The sequence below is a fragment of the Epinephelus moara genome, chromosome 12, assembly GCF_006386435.1.
Source record: "Epinephelus moara isolate mb chromosome 12, YSFRI_EMoa_1.0, whole genome shotgun sequence".
Classification (NCBI taxonomy): domain Eukaryota; kingdom Metazoa; phylum Chordata; class Actinopteri; order Perciformes; family Serranidae; genus Epinephelus; species Epinephelus moara.
Window position 1 is genome coordinate 10524592 of NC_065517.1, and position 22985 is coordinate 10547576.

At 41.1% G+C, this 22985-nt stretch overlaps 2 protein-coding genes across 3 annotated transcripts; both read right to left on the reverse strand.

Annotated features, from left to right (window-relative positions):
* Positions 1-761: 761 nt before the first annotated feature.
* On the reverse strand, positions 762-6539 carry LOC126398675 (lactoylglutathione lyase-like). Its single transcript, XM_050058216.1, has 6 exons — positions 6412-6539; positions 4672-4754; positions 4364-4504; positions 2924-2991; positions 2588-2677; positions 762-1154 (listed from the first exon to the last, which is right to left on the reverse strand). Exons 1-6 carry the CDS (start codon positions 6481-6483, stop codon positions 1060-1062), a joined length of 549 nt encoding a protein of 182 aa, XP_049914173.1. The 5' UTR covers positions 6484-6539; the 3' UTR covers positions 762-1059.
* A 1129-nt stretch (positions 6540-7668) lies between these two features.
* Positions 7669-21835, reverse strand: bub1 (BUB1 mitotic checkpoint serine/threonine kinase). 2 transcript variants are annotated; one of them, XM_050058728.1, is made up of 24 exons: positions 21656-21835; positions 21418-21477; positions 20526-20667; positions 20213-20409; positions 20027-20067; positions 19830-19906; positions 19691-19740; positions 18938-19119; positions 18191-18309; positions 17521-18005; positions 16958-16998; positions 16754-16873; positions 15504-15614; positions 15245-15329; positions 14967-15045; positions 14572-14749; positions 14349-14415; positions 12065-12891; positions 11250-11350; positions 10706-10867; positions 10418-10575; positions 10101-10278; positions 9789-9895; positions 7669-9164 (listed from the first exon to the last, which is right to left on the reverse strand). In XM_050058728.1, exons 1-24 carry the CDS (start codon positions 21676-21678, stop codon positions 8966-8968), a joined length of 3789 nt encoding a protein of 1262 aa, XP_049914685.1. In that variant the 5' UTR covers positions 21679-21835; the 3' UTR covers positions 7669-8965. The 2 variants fall into 2 exon arrangements, with proteins under 2 accessions (XP_049914685.1, XP_049914684.1); XM_050058727.1 differs by having other exon boundaries at positions 7713-9164; positions 19830-19909.
* Between the last annotated feature and the right edge of the window lie 1150 nt (positions 21836-22985).

Genomic DNA, 22985 nt, shown 5'->3' on the forward strand with positions numbered 1-22985 from the left:
TTTCGCTACGTAGCCCAGATGGCGACCATTGAGGGCGAGAAGTGTCCATAGCTCCACAGTCAACTTCTTGACCGTTTTGAGTGCACCATCCAGGTACTCATAGTGCACTGCAATTTCCCATACTTCTCAGTGTGAACGCACTGATGCACTCAAAATGTTAAGTGTAAGTACAGAAGTATGCAATTTGAGACACAGCTTAGATAGTGAACATGGTAACATTATACCTGCTAAATAACATGTTAGCATTATCATTGTGAGCATGTTAGCACGCTGATGATAGGTTAAGAACAATGTCATGTTTCTGTTTGTGACAGAGCGTGGAGCATAAACTATTTCACCTTTTAGCTAGAAGCAACTCTGCAACAAACTGTCAAATGATTTTAAAGAAAAAAAATCAGAGACCACTTGTTGATTTCTGTTTTTTAATTATTATTATCCTTTCTTTCTGGATTGCAAGAACCACAGAAAATAAAAATGATAGATGTAGCCACAATGACGTGTAGACTCCCATTTTGAAGTCTCAAGTTTGTCATTTTGGACGTTACCATCTTGGATTTTTGGAGCCAGAATTGACCGGATTTAGACGAGAGGGTGGCGCTGTGGAAGAGCGAGGTTTGGATCTGACTGAGAAGCTGAGGACACTAATGGCAAATGGTCTGTCACTCAGCGTGGCCATCCCCTTAATTACACATAACTTTAAGTCCTAATAAAATGTAAAAAGTTGTCATGAATGTTGAAATAAGCAACAGAAACCAAAACCATTTCTTGCACCAGGCTGTAAACGTGTTTATTTCTGTTGTAATGCTGGACATTTTAACATGGGTGGTCTAAGGGAACTGACTCTGTTTTGGAGCCAGCCTCAAGTGGCCATTACAGGAACTGCAGTTTTTGGCACTTCGAGTTGGCTTAATGTGTCAACCCCAGAGGTTGCTGCTTGTAATGGACAGAGTTGATGTGCGTATCAAAGCTTTGTCATGTACAAAATAAAAGTCTTCTTTTGTTTCAGCAGTGTTTTCTCCACCATGATGCCCTGAGTGTTTCCCCCGGTGTTTCTCTGCTTTAAGGTGCCATTAATGAGACCATGTTGTTAGGACTTAAAATCTCAATCCAGTAGCCATCAGGATCCTGAATGAAGGCCAGATCCTTCATTTTACCTGTGAGGAAGGGAAATGGTGTCAGTTAATATAATGGTGAACACAAACACACACACTAACTTTTGTCTCTCAGAGGGACGCTGCACTGGCTTACATTCATTCCTGAGATTTGAAACTGAAAACTAAGTTCAGCCCTCCTGTGGGAGGACCATCGTGCTGGGAGGTGAGGCCCCATAACAGGACTGTTAGTCCTGTCTTATGTCCCCACATGGTGATTAATACAAGCAAACCATCAGCCTGCTGGCATCCAGCTGAACATGAGCTCCATCTCCTGGTGGAAACTTATATCAACCAACAACATGTGGGTGTTGTGGGGACATTTGTTTAGCTATAGTAAGATATTTGCATTTCAAAATCTAAACCATTTCCAGACTGTTTTCAGCATGTTTTGTCTGCTGATTGTGACTCTCATAAGGTGGCTGACGGTGCTGAATCCACTGCAGCTTAAGGAAACACAAGCAAATAGATCACGTGTGTGTGTGTGTGTATATGTTCTTCAAATTGTACACAACTGAGTAACAACGTGATATAATTTTCTGGGAAACACAAAAAGCTACTGAGTAGTAAGGAATTAACGTAAATAAAAAGTGGTTGTCGTATTCGTTGGGGTTTAGTGCGCCCTGAAAATTTCCATTGTGTTGTGTTGGACTTGCAGAGCTTCTGTATTTGCAGTATGTATGTGCTGTCAAATGGGAAAACGTGTTCTTAATTTGCTTGTGTTTTATTTAGTAGTAACATTTTCATAAGCTAAGCAGCACTGACCTCTCCTGGCCACCGTACTGTTGAGCACTGTCTGTCATTTGGGTTATTTTACCTCATAAATCAAGGTCTCTCTTCACAATAAAATCAGTCGATGTGAAATGACAGTGAGTAATTTTCAAGTCCCAAAAGTGTCTGAGCTCACCTTCTAGACTGATAAGTTAAATAATACACTTGGTAATATTCTAGATTTTCCTTGTCAACAAATCCCATGAAAAAAACAAAGCCAACAGTAAATGTATCCACTAACAAGTACTGTGTTTCAACGCCTGATATATCTTCTTCCTCTGTGCCATAGAGCTCCACTGTTGTCCACATACTATTATGAGCCACACTGCTGCACTGGGTGACATGATCCTTTATTACTATGAATACACATTGTAGTTTATTTTGACTCATTCCCACATACACCATCCTGCTGCCGTAAAAACTCACTAGAGCACCAAATGTGGATTAATCCGCCGCTGAAAATAGTTCCTAACAAATGCACTGTTTACTCCTGTCTGTTTGATAAAAGTGACAGTGACCAGCTGTTTCAGGAAATCACTGAGAACTTCATAAAAATTATATTTAATAGTTTGTTGACACAAATAAAACATATGGTGTAGCGACAGTCTGATTTTTTTAATCTCTAATATACAATAGTTACAGTGTGGACCTGATTTCTGACTCACCTGAATCTGGTTTCTTGACAAACGTCACTCCTTGCTCTTCAAAGACTTTGCAGGCAGCGTAAACATCGGGAACAGCGACACCAATGTGACCTGCAACAAGAAAACAGGTTCCACCCAAAACACACACACACATAAAGAAAACAGTGTAGGTGCCATCCTCACTTTGATCTCATCCTTAGAATAATTAGTCAGCTTGGACCAGTTAATTACAACAAATAGTGACATTAAAAATGTATATATAGTCAGATAAAAGTAAGTGAAGGTGGTAAAATGATAAAAGATTTACTTTTAAGCTACGTTTACTACCAGTGAAATAAACTCAGTTCAAATTCTCACCAAATCCTCTCGGCTCGTTGTTCCCATTGTGGTACGACAGACTTTCATCTGACTCTGAACCCCAGTTACTGACAGACAGAGAAATACGATTCATTAAAACACTGACACAAAGGACAAACTTAAGATATACCTCTTGAAAAAACAGCAGACAAACAGGTCGGGATGCTAAGATTCTATTGATACCAGTGCCATTATTGATTCTGCATATGGGTCCGATTCTTTATCGATCCCCTTGTTGATTCCTTATCAATTTTCTGTGTGGAAAAAAAGTAGGCCTACACAGGCTTTCAGTGTCAACGCAACTATCTTATTCTCTCTGAGGTGAAATGAGAGAATATTTGTACAGCATTCACTTTCATTTAGGTAGTTTTAGTCCAAGCCACAATGTGTGGTGCTAATGGTATTATAATAGGATATTTACCATCGGTTACAGATTCGGTTGGAAGCAGTGGCACTCATGTGTGGAGTGTCAATTACATACCATTCCTGGAATTAAAGCCCATGTTGTGTAAAAAGATGTTTCAGCATATTGCTAGTGTTTCCACCCTCACTTGAAATATCAATTTACAGGAATTAAAAGCAGCTGTTGTCGTCTTTTTTGTCACACATTGGGCTGTTTCTTTCTCTACTTCTTGTAACTTTAAAGCAGCGTAGACGCGTGAGTTTGAACTGTCAAAAAACACATGCCGGCATCGATAAAAGGAATATATAAGCCTGGAGGCATACGATTCTAACGTCAGTGTCAGTAGTGTCAGTTCTCGATACCCATCCCTACAAACAGGTCGTTATTTTTATTTGTGATGAGCTGAAAAACAAAAGAAAAACAAAGAACATTTAAACCATCTGACCCAAAGTATGTGGACACCTCAATCTATTAGATTAGATTAGAGCAAGTTGCTTCAAAGCAAAAAACTCAATGCTTCTCAAACACACATATTTGCTGGTTTCATTCTTCTTCTGTGACAGTAAACCGAATATATTCTGGTTTTGGACTGTTGGTCGGGAAAATCAAGACGTGTGACAGATATTTTCATGACATTTCACAGACTAAACGACTAATCGATGAATTGAGAAAATAAGCAGATTCATTGCTGGTGCAAATAGTCATGCTTTTCATTTGCATTTCTTTGTGAGATCACTTGCATTAATGTGCTGCTACATAGCCTCCACTTTTCTTGTTTCAGTCTTTCCAGAGTATGATAACTAGGTTCTTTGTGTATCTGAAGAAAGGGACAAAACTAAGTTTCTTCAGCACCCAAGTGGGAAAACCAATTCTCTGTGGAGCCGAATGCAAACTGTTGACACAAGTCGGAAGAACACTGTTGTCTACATATCACTGTATGCTGTAGCAGTACCTTCACTGGAACTGATGAGCCCAGGCCAAAAGTACACACAGTGTCATCTGGTGCTTCAGGGCGTGTTTGGTGTCATCATACTTACTGTGTGAGCTCTATGGTGGCTCGGCGAGAGAAAGTCCACGCCGTCCTCTCTTTGATGTCAGCCGGGATGTCTGCTTTGTCCTCGTATCCCAGGAAGTAGAGGGTGAAACGCATTGAGGGGAAGTCGATTTTCTGGAGCAAGCTGGAAACCACAGAGGAGCTCAGTGGTTAATGGTTTAAAGGCTGAACAGAGCAGAATAAAAATGCTTGGACTGATGATAACTCCAGTGAGCACCACAGAAAAGATAAAGTTTGAGGTGTTGGAATGAGATTTGCTCGGAAAGGTTCAGGATCAGACTGAGGACTCACATCATGCCCAGGATTCGGGTGTAGAAGTCCAGAGATTTTGCTGGATCTTTGACCCTCAGCATCGTCTGCTGCATCATGTAGTCCTGCAGAGACCAAAGTCATCAAGACAACTAAGAAAATACATCTTTAAATCTGCACTGATCAACACTGTATATTAACAATGGCCCTTTTTGAGCTCAAGACCAAGTCAAATCAAGTTTTTCAAGTCCAACGTGACTCCTGTTAGCTTTGGTTTGGTCTCCACCAACCCCTGAGAGAAAGATCTGCTAAGAGCTGCTAAATGTTCCCTAGCTAGTCTCTGACTGTGTCTGTCTGCTGTTTGCTGCTGAGCAGGTCGTGTACGGTGACTTTATCTGAGCTTGTTTGATGCTCGGCAGCCTGGGGACCAGACGAATCTGCGACCTTATGTTTTATTTGTTCTGGCAGATGCGTCTGGTCCAAGGGTGTAGAGTCACGTGTTTATGTACCGGATTGTGCAAAGTGGGAATATTCTAATTCTTCACTTTTAAAAAAAAAAAAAAAACAAGAAAAAAAGTGGAGGAGCATCGTTCTGGTGCGCTTTGGCATGCTCCAGCGGCACTACACCCCTGGTCCGGTCCCCCTCCCAGTTTAGAAAGATTGCTAGCCAACCAGGCCTGGGATGCCACTAAATCCACATCCTACATAACAATACCTATAAAGCTCCTTTTCTACTGCCTCAATTGGCATTCGCTAGAATCAAACCAGCGTGGTCAGTAATAGTGTCTAACCCAGCTGTCAATCATGTTAATCACTGCTTGGGAACTGGTTAAACTGTCAAACTAGGCAGCGCCAATCAAGTATGAATCAAGATTTTGTTACTGCACTGTCTATTTCTTGTCTCAAATGTTTTCCCGAAACATATTTTAGTGTACTGTTTAGCTGTTAAATGAGAAAGATGGTCTGGCCAATGGGCGGTGATTGGTACTCCATTTATCTGTGTCCAGCAAGGCGGTCGGGTCGCAAACTTTCTCAAGGCCATTACCAGACTATAGAATAGGCAGAGGGGTGTGATTTTGTCATAGATTATCTGTCTCATTTAGTGCTGTCTGAATATAGTGACAGTTTTAGCAAATATGGAAGTTTATTAACTGTAGCTTTGAATAGTTGGAGAGATTTCCATCAGCAGCAGCTCTTGAAAGAAAATGTGTCTGTGTTACTGTGGATCATCTACTGTGATCTACTTCCTACTGTTCTGTGGGTTATAAAGAGTTCCCTGCACTCTGCTTTTGGAAAGACAAGTTGTTGAGTTTCACCATTGTCCTGGGGTGGAAACAAAAACCTAAGAGGCGGATATTTTCAAAATGTTGGCACATGAAGCCGAAACTCTCTGCATGGCTAGATAACACCAGAAGTGACTAAATGTTTAATGTAATTGAGGTGAACTGGCCCTTGAAAAATCAGTGGCAGCATTAATGTGCTGTATAGCTGTGACTCTTATGTGAGTATAAACCCTGCTCTGAATCTATCATAACACATGAAACCTCTTGAAATGGAGCTTTCAGCAGCTCAGCAGACGCTCCTGTACAAAATGTTAAAGTGTGCGAACTGTCAGTGTGGCCTGCAGGCATCTGCAGTGCTGAAGGCTCAGACAAATTGCTGCCAACAGGTTCGACTGGATTACAGTCACCCCACAGTCTGTGTCCCCTGCCAGAACTGTGAAACAAAATTAATGAAATCCATTACCACTAAAGTAAATATTAAAAAAAACCAAACACTCACCTTAGTCATGGGATCGCCCTCTTTGCAGGCATTAGACACAGCCTCGTCCGACAGTCCCCCTTTGAACTCCATGGCTCTCAGATCACACTGAGTGAACAGAACAAGTTCTCCTTCTATGCAGTGCTGCCTTCAAGGGCTGCTGATAAAATGGTGCTTCTGAGATGCTTTGCTGATGTTTACAGCAGGTATATGCATTATTTTTCAGGCTGTTTGAGACATAGAATTCCTAAAAATCTGTACGTCATTTGCACAACCATCACTCTGTAAAGCCTAAAACCCAAAAAGTTTAAGTTACTTCAAAAATCTGAAAGATCTAGGGCTTTTTTTATAGATTATAGATTATTTTATTTTTATAGATCATTGTTCCAATAGTTTGTGAGCATTTTTATCTGCACTTGCACTGGTTTGGAAAGATCGTATGGAAATAAACTTTACTTACTTCTGTTATTGCTGCTATTATTACTTGTACTATTACTTCTAATGCTATTACCATAGTATCTGTTCTGTTGCTATAACAACTATGTTTCAGACCTCATTAAAGACACTCTCCCTAATGAAAGTCTCACATTATCTGAATCGGTTTAATCAGTTTCACAAGACATAAGATGTTCACTACAAAGTTTCTGTTCAATCACAGGTTTTGGCTGTAACTGCCATATCATGAAAGGTTTCATGCTTAAATTGAAGTTTTTTTTAAAATGTAGTAATAACAAAGAGAATAACATGACAAATTAATTAAAGAAAGAACATTTCCTCATTCTAAAGATAAACTGGGCAATTTTTTAATTATGATTATTGGCAGTAATATAATGCCGTAGTAACACTTTTGAAACATGTTTTAAACATATTCAGTGCTTTAGTTTCAAAACATCAGCAGAGCTTTGAGGAAATTGAACCTTTAATGTTTCATTAACTTTTTAACACGTTCATGCATCATCTGCTGTTGTGATATTGTTGTACTTTTTATTTCTTCTCTGATAGTAACGTCTCAGATATTGCAGAGACGTCAGACTTTCAGAGTTTAGACATTTCCGACAGAACAGGAAGGCAGCATGGCGACAGCCAGGTGTCTCTGCTGATGGGGCGTGGTCACAGTGCGCCGGTGCCTTCACGTCCTGACTCAACCAGTGGGAAAGCAACGCCCACAGCTTTCGCGAGAAAAGCAACCGAGCAGTGATGATTGCTGAAGTTTCACTGAAGACTTTGTTCTGCTATCAGCTTCACATCAACATGACATTTTACCTGCTCCACAGAGCATAAACGAATCTCATTATTAAGGTGATTTTCTTTTCCCTTTGTTTTGGTTCAAGCAAAGTTAGGAAGTGTTATCAATAAAAGCACTAAAACTTAAAGGGTGTCTGAGAGGCATCTTTAGTGTCAATTAATGTTTTTTTTAATGTCTAAGAAGATAAAGATAATGACGTGTTTTATATACTCACCTTGTTTTTCAACATTATGTGAATTTTAAGATGAGCTGACTCCCAGATCCCTGAGGGGGGACGCTGGAGGATCTTGAAAACATTCAGGCAGAAATATGCAGTGAGCTGAGCTGCAGGTCTGAACAGGTAACAGACATATGAGGTGAGGGAGGATGAGTTGAACTGAGGCTTCAGACTGACATTAACGCATTCTGGATCTGATTTTAAACCAACTAATCCCCCTCACACCCTCCTAGTGGTTACAGTAAATACATATTGCACAGGTATAGGAGGTATGAAACATGATAAACATGTACTTAGAGAAAACTGGATTAAAACAAAACATGTGATCCAAGTAGTAATGAGTCTCTCTCCACTGAAACTGAACCAGGAATTGTGACAAAAACCTAAACTAGGGATGAAATGAGGCAAAATGGCTCCGGAGAGCTGCAGAGTTGGTGATGAGAACACCTCCGTTCACATGACGCACAATCATTTGATCCAATGTAGAAAAGAAATATATTGATTAGTGCAGCTTTAAAGCCCCTGGGTGCAGGATTTAAAAATGTATGACTTTAGTGCCATCTGATGGTTGTGTCAAAAGTGACACTGTGCAGACCACTTTGGTGAAAGAGACAAAACAAAATGCAAAATCATCTGCTCAGTTTCATTTTTACAGAAAGTGTACACATAACATCCCTGTTTAAAGAACAAAATGACTGACAAATACTGAGAAAAAAAATCTGACAAAAACAGAATTAGCATGTTGTGGAGGCCTCGAATGGCTCACACAAATAAAGTTGATTAAAAAAATAACAAGTAAACAGCAAAACAAAAAAAATTCCATCTGAAAAACCTGTGCAATCAGATAATAACTCATGCAGAATACACTCCACCATCTCATCTACTTTTACACACACTTTATTCTCCAAATGGTCAAAAGTAAATCAATTTGAAAGCAGTTAAAACAAACCAATGAAAAAGCAACTAAAATATATTTACTTTTTTTATATGTACAAAATTCTGACCAGATGATCAAATCCTCCTCCAGTGACGTTTAACCACATCTTTAAAATGTTTAATTTAACTGCGAGGTGAAGGAAAGCAGATCTGCCTCAGGCTCTCGGGCGTCGTCGTCATCTCCGAGCTGCCTTTCTGCTCTCCAGCAACAGCACCACCAGGCGGCTCTTGAGAGTGGGCAGTTTGCTGCTGTAGTTCTGCTGCAGGGCCGATGTTAGCTTGCAGCGGAGGCTCCGGAGGCTCGGCAGGGAGCCGCAGTCCGGCACGTTCAGCAGAGTGTGGAAGAACTCCTGCCACAAGTCGCTGTGGGGGTTCCTGTGGAGCAGACACAGAGAGAAAATCTTAGTACGTTGTGTTAACACACTGGAGATACAACTTAAAGCTCCATGATCCTATTATGATTATTTATTCCACTTCACTGTGATTAATTTCTCAAACCAGGATTTAAGATAAATCAATTTTATACCAAAATCAGGATTTTTTTCTTCTTCTAATAAACATAACTTTTTGTCATATGTGCTGAGACTGTCAGTACACCCTAACAGTCATACATGAGACAGATATCATATAAAAACATAATTTTCCTCTGGCTCCTCCTCGTGCTCCTAATGGCATTTGCAAGAATCCACCATATCTTAACAAAAACAACGTCAAGCGTTTATGTATAATAATTTTGACTGCATTATGTGAACTGCATATACTAGCATCGCGGTGCATTCCTGTGGGCTCCGGCAACACTAAACCCCTGAGCTTACCTGAGAAGAACTGAACGTAAAAACCTGCTATTTTTGAATATCGCATGGAGGGAGACTCTCACTGCAGCCTGTTTTATTTTGTTCTGAAAATGTCGGCGTGCAGTCTTGTTCTGTGGACGATAAACTAGGCGCAGACTTCCATCTGTGTCACGGGCGATGAGGAAATGCCATTTGGAGGAATTACCTTCTGAATACACCGTTTGTCTTCCACACACCGCCTTCATTTGTGACCTGCATGTACGTCCCAAACAGCATGCAGTAGACGGTCCCTGCTATTCCAAAGTAATCAGTCTAAAAGCACACACAAACACACACATGCGGGAAAAGTACAGAACAAAAGATAAAGTTAGACCTTTAAAGAAACCTGCTTAAAGTCTATCAATATAAAATCGATATATAATGTATCAATATAAAATGTTACTAAAGAAAACACATGTTTTAAGTGAACAAATAATTCTGCAGTTTAGTTACAGGAATAGATCCTGTATGCCCTCACCTGATAGTTCCAGGGTTTCCCACTGAGCATCTCAGTGCACTGGAAGCCCGACGTCCTACAACTGGCGGTGAAAGCAGTGCCCTCTGGGAAAAGCTCCATGTCGATGCTCTGCCCGAGGTCGATGAGGACGAGGCCGTGGTCCACGTTCTCCGACTCAAAACACTTGTTCTCCAAGAACCTGAAACACAACGGCAGTAGTGATGATGACAACGATGACCCAAACCTGCTGCTTCCTGTCCTGCTGTTACTGAGCTGTACAGCTCTTCTGTGAAAATCAGACTGGTTTAAAAGGTAGAATAGTGGTTATTGATCGTCACCTTTCTCCTAGCATGAAGTTATCAGGTTTGATGTCGGCGTGAATGATGTGGATGTCATGCAGCTGCTCCACCATGTGCAGGATACAGATGGTGAAGTACATGACGAGAGGCTGAGGCATCACTTTGTCACTCAGGGTTTTATAGATGTTAACTGCATTCTGAAAGTGGAGTCAAAGTTTCAAGATTATCAATGAGATGGTATTTATGTCCCAATCATGTTACTGCAACACATGAGGGAATCCTTCAGAGATTCTCTGCAGTGGTGATAAAACATCGGCGTGAACGTACCAGTAAAGTGCCGTAGTTGTGAAGCTCACCGAGCAGCACACTCCCGTTGTGGAACAGGTGAGCTGAGCGGATGTTGCTGTAGAGATGACGGACGGTGGGTCGGAGTCGAGCGTCCAGCTGTGTGTTGATGTAAAACTCCCAGGGATTGGCCGGCTTCTGAACCTGCAGTGACAATAAGAAGAGAGAAAGATACATAAACCTAGAAAAAAATAAAATTCATATCCTGTTATTGTTTTCAGAAAAAACTAAGATGTTCTCACTGTGAAACTGCAGTGTTCATACACAGGTGACAGTGGCAGGCAAATCCCAAAAATCAAGAGCCACCTGAACAATTCCATCTATCCACTCCCAAAGACTTTTACTTTTAGAAATCAGTCTACATTACTCAGTTAAAGCAAAGCAAGGCCTTCCCCATCTGTGACCTCAGCACATCAAATGTGTGAATGTTGTTTTTTCTTCTTCAACACTGTGCAACTGCATCATGAAGATGTGTACGTAGTGCTGAGATCACAGAAGTGATGATCTTTAATTACCACCATCTTACCTTTAACACCATCCTCTCTGAGGTCACAGGGTCAGTGGCCTGGTAAACTGTGGCAAAAGCACCTTCTCCGAGGATACAGTCGACTCGCAGGGACGCTTTTCCTGTCGGGAGATAAATATTTTCAATTCAACCCACGTCTCTCTTCACTTCATCTGTGTGTTCAGTGCACCTTTAGTATGTTTGGAATATAACCAGATAATCTGACTATTTAAGAAAGAGGTACAATACAGCTCTGTGCCAGCAGTGACTGATTTAAACTAAATGACATGCAGCAAAGACTTACATTTAACAAGATTTCTTTACCAAATCTGTAATTGATCAACTTACAAACTGGCAAGAGAGACAAGTTTCATGATGCAGTCATGTGCTTCAGCATTTCTTAGTGCTTATAGACTTATTAAAGGAGTAATTCAGCATTTTGGGAAATATGCTGATTACGTCGAGTGTTGTTATTACATCAGTGGTTGTCTAGCACCTGTGTCCCCTGTAAAGCCATATTTTTTGGTGTGTTTTCATATGTCTGTTTTTGTAAAAATTAGTAAAGCAAGATACAACTTGGTAGTTAGTGAGTTTAAGAGGAGTTGGTAGGTGTATTTTTTATCTTTGGACAGAACCTGGCCAGCTGTTTCTCCTTGCTTCCAGATTTTATGCTAAGATAAGCTAAGCTAAAGGCCTGCTGACTGAAGCTAAAGAATTACTGAATAGAATCAGTCTTCTCGTCTGAATCTCAGCAGGAATAAGTATATTTTCCAAAATATTTCTTTAATATAGTAAGAAATACATAAATCAATAATAATCACAGCCCTCCTCCTTACCCATGCTGATGGTAATCTTTGGGGTGATGTTGGGTACGTTGCACTGCCAGGTGATGCAGCGGGGGTGAGAGGTGAGAGGCGGGGTGAGTGATGACAGCAGATCAGAAATCCGTGTATCATCCCAGGGATCAGACATCAGCTGGACTACAGCTGTTGTTGCATTCGTGGGCACATCAGCGCTCGACCTTAACCCTCTGTCTGGACTCATCATGGGCTCATCCTCAGCACTGACCCTCGGCGGCTGCGCTGGGCTCATGGGCACATCGTCGCAGAGTTGCGGCTGTTGTGGACTCATGGGGACGTCCAGGGTCCTGTTGGTGACAGCGTTCTTATTGAGCCGACGAGGACTTAGGAAGGCGTCCAGGTCCGGCTCAACTGTGACCTCAGGGCTTCTGACAGTCAGCCAGTCCGGTTTAAGAGCGCACTCCGGGCTCATGGGGACATCATAGACTTGTTTCTGAAGCCGCTGAGGACTAGCAGGTTTGTCTTCATCTTCCATGATTGTGAAAGGTTCACTTTTGGGTCTGACTGAACTCTCTGGTGGCTGTGAGAGCAGAGAGGCCTGTTTGGGAGGCTGCTCAGAGCTTGTGTACACCTCCCAGCTGGGTGCTGCGGTCCTGGGGATGGAGGAGTCGGTGGGACATATAGTCTGGTCTCTGAAGGACAGGACAGCAGGAGGGGGAGGTAGCACCATGGTGATGGAGGAGGTGGTCAGGCAGTGCTGGGCTGTGGCAAGCCCTTTAACCATGATGGTACCATGTCTGTCAGAGGATGGCTCAAGCTGACTGCAGGCTGTCTCATCAAGCGGACTCTGCTCCATGATGGGGCTGAGGGAGGGAACAGAGAATATACATGTCACAAATACTCAGAGCTGACGTTTTTATAATCTAACACCAAGATACTCCATATTTTGCTTGGCTAATGTATTGTGTAGGACCACAATTATGACTTTTTTAATTATCAATTAAACATTTAGTCTATAAATAATGAAAAACATCCCTCACAAATGTCCCAAATCTCAAAGTGGCATCTTCACATTGCCTGCTTTGTCCGACCAACAGTCCAAACCCCCAAAGATATTAAATTTACAGTCATATCATACAGTGGAGAAATTTGGAAAATGTTTGAACTTGTTGTCCATTAATCACTTAAACAGTAACACTATAAACACATTACTTTAATCACCATAGTTTTAAACATTCATTAGCAGTATTTATGTACATCCAGGTCTTAAAGGGACAGTTCGAATCTTTTGAAGTGGGGTTATATGAGGTCCTTATCCATATCAGTGTATTACAAACAGTAGACGTCGGTCAGCATGCCCCCAGTTTAGAGAAGCAGACAGAAGTACCACTATGGAAGCTAAGCAATGTACTGCTGTAGACAGGGGTCAGCAGCAAAACTTGTTTTAGCCACCTCAAAAAAATTGATATCACTTTAACTGTGACTTATATTTAGAATATTTTCACCGCCTGTACCTTGCTATCAGACAGCAATATCCAACAGGGAACTGAAGCTGTTGCATCGCTCTTTTCAAAGCCAGAGTCCATTGAGAAAAACAGTAATTTAATGTCGCTGAACACAGGAGTTTGAAGGGTTAGTTTGAATTCACCAAAGTCGCACAATAACACAAACTAACTAGCTGATCAAGGTGGTGGTTGACCAGCAGCTCCTGTGTTCAGCGAGGTAAAATTACTGTTTTTGTCAAAGGAGTCTGGTGGCTTTGATGAGAGCATAGATGGGAGAAACTGAAGCAATTAACGGCTTCACTGCCTGAAAGGGTTGTCTGATGGTAAGGTAAAGCTGTGAAAATATTCTTAGTATAGCGTACACTTAAACTGACACTGACTTTTTTGGATGGCTAAAATATGTTCTGTTGCTGACCCTGTAAAAATAGACCACAGCCACTAACAAACTACTTCTACCATTCATGCACTTCTCTAAACTATAACACCGCTGTATCTGCAAGCTTCCTTTTTAAGAACTAAACAAAATGAACTTTTTCAGAGCAAAGCAAACTGGACATTATGTTTTAAATCAATCATAATATTCAGATGGATTTCTTTTCTAATACTGATATGTATCACTGTATAAAAAAACATGCAAAAATCACCTTTAAAATTTTCTTAACTTCATAGATTCAACTTTAAAAATCATCACTGACATCTTCGTGAGGTAGAGTAGTGACAACGCAATCAGCTTTTATTTTCATTTAAGGCCTTTTAAGATTTCTAAAGACCACTGGTAGCCTGAATACCTGAGGAAGCAGGGACAGATTGGTTACCTGAGTTTTTTTGGCTGGCGTCTGATGAAAGCATCGTCATCAGCTTCTCCACCATCACAGTTCATCTCTAGAGAACAGGAAAATAAATCAGTTTGAAACTAATTTTGTTCCCGAAAAAGAGTAAGACCACATGGTGCAGGACAGTTGAAAGCTTGACTCTGTCAGACATAAAAAAAAGAGAAAATACAGGGGGAAAGTGTGTGTGTGGGTCCAGTTGTGTTACCTTGGTCATCATAAAAGGTGCCGCTGAAAAACGTCTTGTGTGTGAACGGAGTGGAGACGCACTGAGCTGCCATGGCGAAGTCTGAGGTGCTGTTGGGACAAGCAGCCAGCGAGTTAAGGGAGTTGTAGCGAGCTCCCCACATGGTGCTCTCATCTGGTATCAGGTCCGGAGGAGTGTCCTGGTCAGGGAGGATAGGGGGTACAATATGTGAAGCCCACAGTGGGCAGCGGGTCTCGCTTTGTCCCTCTGCTCTGCTAATTAATGTCCAGCTGTCCTTTGATTGTCAAGCCAGGTGCCACAGTTAATACAAACATAAACTAACCAACCGTTTATCATGTGTGCTACTTTAAAAGTGATTTCAAAGCTCAACGTCTTAAAGTTTTGTTTATACTCACATTAGGTTTGTTAGTCACTGGGATTTCTGCCAGCGCTCTGATTGGTTTAGACTTTTCAACTGCAGCGGGAGCAGCAGCGCTGAGCGGGGACAAAATAATAACAGCAACATTATTCATATAAAATGTTAATTCTAGTCGTTTATTTCATCAGAGAATCACAGAGAAGCATATAGCACATACTGTAGGTGTGTCTACTTTGGATATAAACTCCAGATAAGATGTGAGGATGATCATTTTATGTGGTGCTGGCTCTCTGGTGACCTGGCATCCATTTTTACCTGCAATTTTCTTTGTCAGTGTCATCATCCTGGAAGACGGTGAATGGTGCTGCGGTCGTTGGCTTGGTCAAAGAGGAGATGCCTCCTTTGAAAATCAGCGAAAGAAGAAATTAGTTAAGTAGAAGACAGCTGTAGGAAAACAGGCAGGGTGATGTGTGATTGTAAAAAATAATGTCAAGTTGGCATTTAACATATATTTCTACAAACCCTCTGCCAATAAGTAATAAAGTTAATTTGGGCGCAGCAAGAGCATATTTACCGTTTCTTGGGTAGTCGAGATCAACCTCCCTCTCAGTGGTGTTAAGCACTGATGTGTTGTTGAACGGATCCTCCAGGAGAGTTGGGGCCTGGAACATGTCCATGATCACGTCTAGATGATAATACACCACATTATGTTATTCACTGTAATTTTAGTGCAACAGAATTTGGTGCATTATTGCCAAAAGACTGAAGCACAGGAGGCTCAGATATGTAGGATACACTGATACACCTGGAATGCAAAGCTGATGTCGTGGATCACAGCAGCTAAAAACATTACAAGTGAGCAGAATGAAATGACTGAAATTTAGGACGCATTCACACTGGTGCTATTTGGTCTGCTTTAAAGGAACCCTGGTCCACTTCCACGGATAGTTTGGTTCCTTTGGAGTGGTGTGAACGCTCATTTGAACTCTGGTGCGGACCAAATGAGCAAACCCTGGTCCGCTTGAAAACTAGGGATCTCGGTTCATTTGCAAGTGAACCCTGGTGCAGTTTGCTTACAGTGGGAAATGCAAACAGACTATCCAGTGAACCAAAGAGAGGAAGTGAACCAAAAAGAGGAAGTGATGTAGAGCACAGTGCATTTTGGGTAGGGGAAAAAAAAACAAAAGCATGAACCGGGAGAAGCAGAGGTTAAAAACAATTAGGTTTGAACACCAAAGTAAAAACAGAAATCCCAAGACCCCCATTGTTTATGAGGTGACCAAGCTGGCTGAAGGGGATGGATTTCTGTTTTCGGTCCTGGCCAATCGATGAGCAGAGTTGTCTTCTTCCTCATGTTTTTTTTTCTTCCTAGCCAGTGGTCGTTTCGGGCAATACCGCCCCGAAACGAGCAGCTGTTGTAACTGCGTGATGTTGTCCAGGCGGTTTGGTCCGCTTTAAAAAACAAATGAAGGTGTGACATTTATTGGCATTCCCTGCCCAATCAAACAGAGTACCACGGACTATCCTTGTGTGAATGCGCCCTTAGTCATTATATCCTCATTACTGAAAGTTATTTATCAAAAATCTCAGTATGTAAATATTTTGTGAAAGCAACAATAGTCAACTCTAGATATTGTGGCATTATCAATATTGAGGTATTTGGTCTAAAATATCACATTCGATTGTCTCTGTATCCCAAAGCCTGGCTATTGAGAGTTACAAACACATATTCACTCCCTCTTTAACTAGCTGGAAAGACAAATAAACCCTTCAGCATGAAGATGTAGGACATATCACCAAAAGCCAAGAGGCTGTCGTGCTCACCCAGTGCTTCCCGTGTGTTGACTGTGGGTGACGGCAGCACCCTTGATGGTGTGGCCTGAACATAGCCCAGTGAGTTGTTAGGAGTGATGTGAGACAGGTTAGCTGTGCCTCCCTGTGACACTGAGAGACACAAAGAGAAGGTTTGAAAGCATCCACGAGAAGTGACAGCCGGAGGGTTTACTCATCAACAAGTCGTGTACTTACTGTTGAGTTTGTCCTCGAGCTCTGGTCGGTGAGTCACATCCCTGAGGAGGAATAATGATTGGAAAAGCAATTTAGAATATCACAATATAGTTTTCTGTATTATGTTGGGCGAGGCACTAATCTAGTGTTGTTGCATTGCTGACAACTTTCATAACAGTATCGTCCACTTGTCCACATTACATACATTTTCTGAGCCACTGTTTTTGTAAAATTGTATGCAGTTTTATAATAAACCTAAAACTGGAGTTTGGATTAACTTGATGCTGAGGAAAAGTTAAAAACCTGATGATTCTCAGCAAGACACGTTTAATCTAAAAAGTTGTGTGTTCACATTTGAGCTATGGCTCTATGAAGGTGTATGAATTTGGCACAAATCAGCTGCAAAGGTCTCTCCCTCCGCAAACCCCCCTTCAACTCAGTTAAAAAAAACCTTGTTCTAGAATAATACAGTATAACCAAACTTTCACAAGCCTAAAAACATTAGTCACCTCTTTCTGTGTTTGCATATGCACAAATGCACAGGAGCTTCTCAAATAATTAGAGCAGAAAAAGAAGCTACTCACTGATGTGTTGTGTCGTGCTCCTCAGGTCGACAGCTCTCAGAGCCGCCGGGCTGAGCTCCATTATCCTGGCAGAGAGCATCAGTGTTCACAGCAGAGATGCATGCGGGTTTGTGGAGTGACAGGTTCATCTGCTCAAAGCTGGCAGGCTGCTGAACCATTGAGGCCTGGACAATAGGTGCTCGGTCTGTGGACGCTGAAGTCAGTGCAGATTGTGGTAAATGAATGCTCCTGTCAGCCAGGACAGAGGGATGAAGGGACACCTCTGGGCTCGGAGTGTTTGTGTCTGCAGCCGTGGTGTTATGCTGCTGCTGCTGCTGCTGAGAAGGTTGGGGGACGGTGATCGCTTCTTGGATGAAGGTTGGCTCAGTGTGTAATCTCAAGCCAAGAGAGCGCCTGCTGCTCAGACGGTTCAAGGGCTGAGGGCGCCCAAAGGACTGCTGGGTAGGATTAGGGTTCAGCGTGGTGGCTGGTTCTACTGCAGGCAGCTGCAGCAAAGAAAACAGAGGAGTTTCACCGTCACTAAATGCATTGTGTTATGCCAACACGGCATAAGAGCATGATGCAATATGGAAAAAGACTACTTGTATCTTCAATGGAAGATGAAACAGGAAGCAGAAAGCATTATAAACTATTACAACAACAACGATATCACTTTAATGTGCAGTCTCACCCACTGTGACGAAGGCTGGCTAGTTGCACCTCCACAGGCCTCCAGATCCTGGTTTACTCTCGCCAAAATAGATGTAATGCTCAAGATGTCCTCTTCCTGCTGCCTCCGAGCCTTCTCCACTACAAACAAACCAAAAAGAAATGTTGTAATAAAGTTCATGGTCCCGTTTATACCTGGTGTTAACATGTGTCTGATCTGATCACAAGCGGACAGCGCTACATGCAAATGTAAACACCCACAAAGACAAATTGTGATCCCAACACTCAAACCACTTGCCATGGTGGTCTGAGATGCATTTGACCACATATCTTTTGTAGTGTAACAAGTTTGCATCCCTGACAAGGACTACGTCACTAATGCAAGGCGTTGTGGTTGTTCTGGTGACAGGACATTAACATTCTATTTACCCATTTTATGCTGAGTTGGACAACGTGTTGCATGACCCTCCACAATTCTGCCATATTGAAGGAGACGTGTTAAATGCTACTGACAACAATATTACCTTCTAGGGTAGGTGACATAGGCGGTAACAAAATCTGAACACAAGTGGTCAGCTAGAGACACATGCACAGGCGTGTTTAGATCACCAAAAGGCATGTTTATACCAGGTGTACACAGGCTCAATAACGCCCTTAAGAAAACACTTCATGTGAGTCATGCCAATGCAATTTTACTTAAAACCTTTTTTTCAGTATTTTGGATTTGTTTTTTCCCCAGAGTAGTTGGATGTATAAACCATCAGCTTACTGGTTTCTCTTTGCTCCTTTTCCTGCTTTTCCCGGAGCTTACGGAAGTATTTTTCTGCTCGGACCTCCTCAAAGCATAATTCAGATCCCTCAGAAACAAGTTCATCCGTCATGTATTCTGACACAGTCTCAACGCTGGGGCGACTGGAAGGGATCGTCCCTGAAGTCTCGGAGCGAGAGACTCTGTGGAGAAGGAAATACATTAGACAAGATCGTTTCTAAAGTAGTTTACAGTTCTCACAGTATACATGCTACGCTGGTGACCAATCAGGTATCATATTTATATGATCTAAGTATGTGAGCTCATCAAAATAAGTCACAACATAAATAATGAATGAGTCAAGATGTAAAACTAAGATGAGTTAAAAGAGGATCGAATGTGCCTGCTAAAAATCACCTAGTGTTCGTATGTGATTATAATCAATGCCGTTTCTGGAAGTGGTCTACTACAAAATAAAATGTCTAAGTTAAAATGTCAGAGTGGGGATACATTTCTATTTTTAAATCACATTCCTTCAGCTTGGGAGATGCCATAAAGTTAAAGGGATAGATCAGATTTTTTGAAGTGGGGTTGTATGAAGTACTTAGCTATAGTCAGCATATTTAATAAAGTAAATGGCAGCTGGCACGCCTCCAGTTTGAAAAAGCAGGCAGGAGTCCAACACAGAAGCTAGGCAATGCACTGCTAGGGATGGGGTCAGCAGAAGCATAAGCCCATCTTATAGAAAACAGATTTAAAAGTCCAAAAACTCACATAATGGTAGTTTTATATGTTGGTGGCTTGGGTAAGCAATCCACAGAGGCCTGTAACAGAGGGAAAAAAATATTAGTGGATTTCAAAAGCTGATATTAGGGTTATTAAATAATTATTACTGATATTCAAAGACACACACGTTGTTTTGAGCTACAGGCTCTCTGTGGGATGACATCTGATTGGTTAATTGGGAGTTTTGCAGAGGGGTCCGACCTCCTGCTTTTAAAAAAAAAAAATTAAATCAAACAGTTAGCAGCTGATATGATAAACAGAGCACTTACAGGAAAGTGCTAAATCTTTTTTAATAAACAAATAAGCAAGCAAATACGCTCTTACCTGATACTGGTGTCTGGTTTCCAGTTCTTATTCGAAACTGCCTGCAGATTAGATTTGGTTGTTTGTTTTTTTTGGTACATTAAAGTTATTGTTGTGTATGTTGGTGACAGTGTATAATAAACTCTCAAACAACTATGAAACATCGAGGAAGGAGTAAGTAAATAAATAAATTCAAATGGGTGTTACCTGTGTTCATTGAGAACAGTGTCGACTGGCTGAGCTTGGTTTTCCATTGCTTTCTGGTACACGGCGTCAGCCTGTTCATTCATCCCCCTCTGTTCAAACTGCTGTGCCCAGGCCACATAGAGGGCAGTAGTCCTGGTGCCAATGCCCTTACTGAAGATGAGACTATACAGTGCAATGGGGTCGGAGTAATAACTCGCCTGTGAGACAGAGTTAGAAAAAGAATTGCTCATGTGAGGTTTTAGCAATCAGTGCAACAAATCAGTTCTAGGTGTGCGACTGCTGTGTTGTATCGTAATATTTCAGTGAGACTTACACATTTGATGCAGTAGTTCACATATCTGATGTCATTTGCGTATTGCTGGACATTCAAAAACTTCTGTACAAGACTGTCAAACACCAATGACATTGCGCTGCCACCATCTGCAGGTACTGTTTGCTCCAGGTATTTCACAAACCTGGGAAAATATACAGGGAATGTGCAGTCAGTACTCTCACAGCTGTTGGACATACATATTATTCAAGTGCAATTACATGTACATGCACAAAATAAGCTGGACAGATTGAGCATTTTTAAGTACTAACAAGGAAATGAGAATCGCTGGGAAGAAAAGAAGATACTGAGATGAGAGGAACACTGACAATATTTGAATTTAAAAAAAAAGATCTAACAGCTTGCTGACACTACAAAGGTCTATGTTAAAAGCAAGGGAATACTGACACAGAAAAACAAGAGCATCATTATGTACCCATTACACTTGAGACTACAATACCACATAGGTGACACTGTAATGATCTCTACAACAAAATTGGTGCGCTGTAACGTTACATCTTGTTATTTCTGAAACAATGACTATAGCAGGCACACAAAGGAATTAAATGGGGAAGATCAGCTGTGTTTGAGGAAAGGTTTAGAATACACAGCTTATACTTTAATATCTACCCTCGTCATGTGGCACAGCCTCAGACTTAACATGCAGATCAAAGACTGTAAAATTTGTATCTGAATTGCAATGTAATAGAGCTCTAAAGTTGCATAAATTGGAAATACTCGAATACCGAAACAAAACTGAACTTAAGTACCGTTACAGTCCTTGAGTAAATGTAGTTACTCTCTACAACTGGGGGAAATGACAACGTAATACTTGGGCAGCGGCTGTTATTAGATAAATAACGTTACAAACCAGTAAACCAGTTAAATTACTTACTTGTCCCATTGATCCAGAGGGTCGTCTCCTGTATAGGAGCTCATACTGCTTTCAAAGCTCCTAAAAGGGTAAAGGAATAGCGTAACTTAAAATTAAAGGAAAGCAACTCAATATCTAAAACTCGTGTTATTCATAAATTAGTTGAAATTAAATGGCACATTCGTAGCGCTAAAGCTAACCGTTAGCATGAAGCTATCACCGACTACCGTTAATGTTTAAGTAGCTGGTGTGGACTTACTGTATATAAGTGGCAATATCCATTTCGCATGAAGTTTTAAAAGGCTCTTTAAAATCCAAATTGGTAGGTTTTTTCCCGAACAATATATCCAATAGACTGTTCGGTTTGCTTTACAAATCAATTCCTCTCGATAACTTGCATCGTTAGGTTTGTTTCTTTCCTCCGCTCTGAAGGACTGTTGTTCGTACGACATTTGAAATTTCGCGCTCAGCCAATAGCAACGCGAGACGCTCCTGTGCATTGGAAAACCACGCCCCTCAAGTGTGAGGGTGATTTCCGGGATGAAAATAACAAAATAAAAGAGATTAAAATTGTAAAACCAACATAAAAACTGTACCTCTGTAGCCTACTTCTTTGTATGTTGACATCGTTAGATGTTATGTCCATCACCCTATGATAAACTGATAGGACACAAATTATGGTTAAATATGATGCATATTATGTCAGCAATGAAGAAGTAATTGATGAAGAAGGAATTTGACACTTTTTTTTCTCATTGAACTCAAATAGACAAACACTCGGGACAAGGACAATAAAGCTGGACAAAATTAAGGTAATCTAAAACATTTACCATTTTGTTTATATCAACATGTAATATTATTGGTATTATATATGAAAAATTGTATATTTACCAAATTATTCAAATGACACAATTAAAAGTTATAGTAATGCCTTTAAGGCCAACAAAATTCAAAACACACCAAATCATAAATTGAGCACTATTTATTTTATTTAAGATGTCATACATTGTCAGGTTTCTGAATTGTATATAAAATATTATGATATTGTTGCTAATATAAAGAATATAAAAGACTGCACATACATAACATACTGTGTTCAGTGTGACAGACTGAAAACTTTTGACCTTTCAGAATTATTATTTTTCATTCAGCCTGAACCATCTGTCTCTTTCTAGATTTCAGAGCACAGATGCAAGAAGGTGGTGACAGCTTTCTGTGTCTGTGTGTTTGTGTTTGTGTGTGAGGAGCGTCCCAAAGTCAACAACGCAGAAGAAGCAGACTGTAACAGCATCACTCTGGTCAGGGTGGATTGGGGTGGTAGTTGGGGTGGATGGGTGGTGGCCAGGGGGTCTCAGACTCACTTGGGCTGAGAGTGGTTTAATGTTGTGCTGCGGTGCTGGGACTTCCTGGAAGTCCTGGTTGGTTTATGCCCACTCTCAGCTGCTCCAGGAGTGCCAAACACTCAGCGGAGTCGCGCCTATGAAACAGAAACACAATTGATATTTTTGTACTCAAATATACAACCTTTACATTGTTGGTAGCTATATTGTTGAATTTGGAGTATTTACTGAGCCCACTGAAAGAAAGGC

What these genes read in the sequence shown, in the direction of transcription:
- bub1 (XM_050058727.1), bottom strand. Translation starts at nt 21,678, where the DNA reads ATGGATATTGCCACTTATATACA. An exon ending in TGAACTACTGCATCAAATGT is followed by an intron (nt 20,410 to 20,525) that starts GTAAGTCTCACT and finishes TCTGTCTCACAG; the next exon opens with GCGAGTTATTACTCCGACCC. An exon ending in AAACCAGACACCAGTATCAG is followed by an intron (nt 19,910 to 20,026) that starts GTAAGAGCGTAT and finishes TTTTTTTAAAAG; the next exon opens with CAGGAGGTCGGACCCCTCTG.
- LOC126398675 (XM_050058216.1), bottom strand. Translation starts at nt 6,483, where the DNA reads ATGGAGTTCAAAGGGGGACTGTCGGACGAGGCTGTGTCTAATGCCTGC. An exon ending in AGGGCGATCCCATGACTAAG is followed by an intron (nt 4,755 to 6,411) that starts GTGAGTGTTTGG and finishes TGGTCTCTGCAG; the next exon opens with GACTACATGATGCAGCAGAC. An exon ending in TGTCAAGAAACCAGATTCAG is followed by an intron (nt 1,155 to 2,587) that starts GTGAGTCAGAAA and finishes CCTTCCTCACAG; the next exon opens with GTAAAATGAAGGATCTGGCC.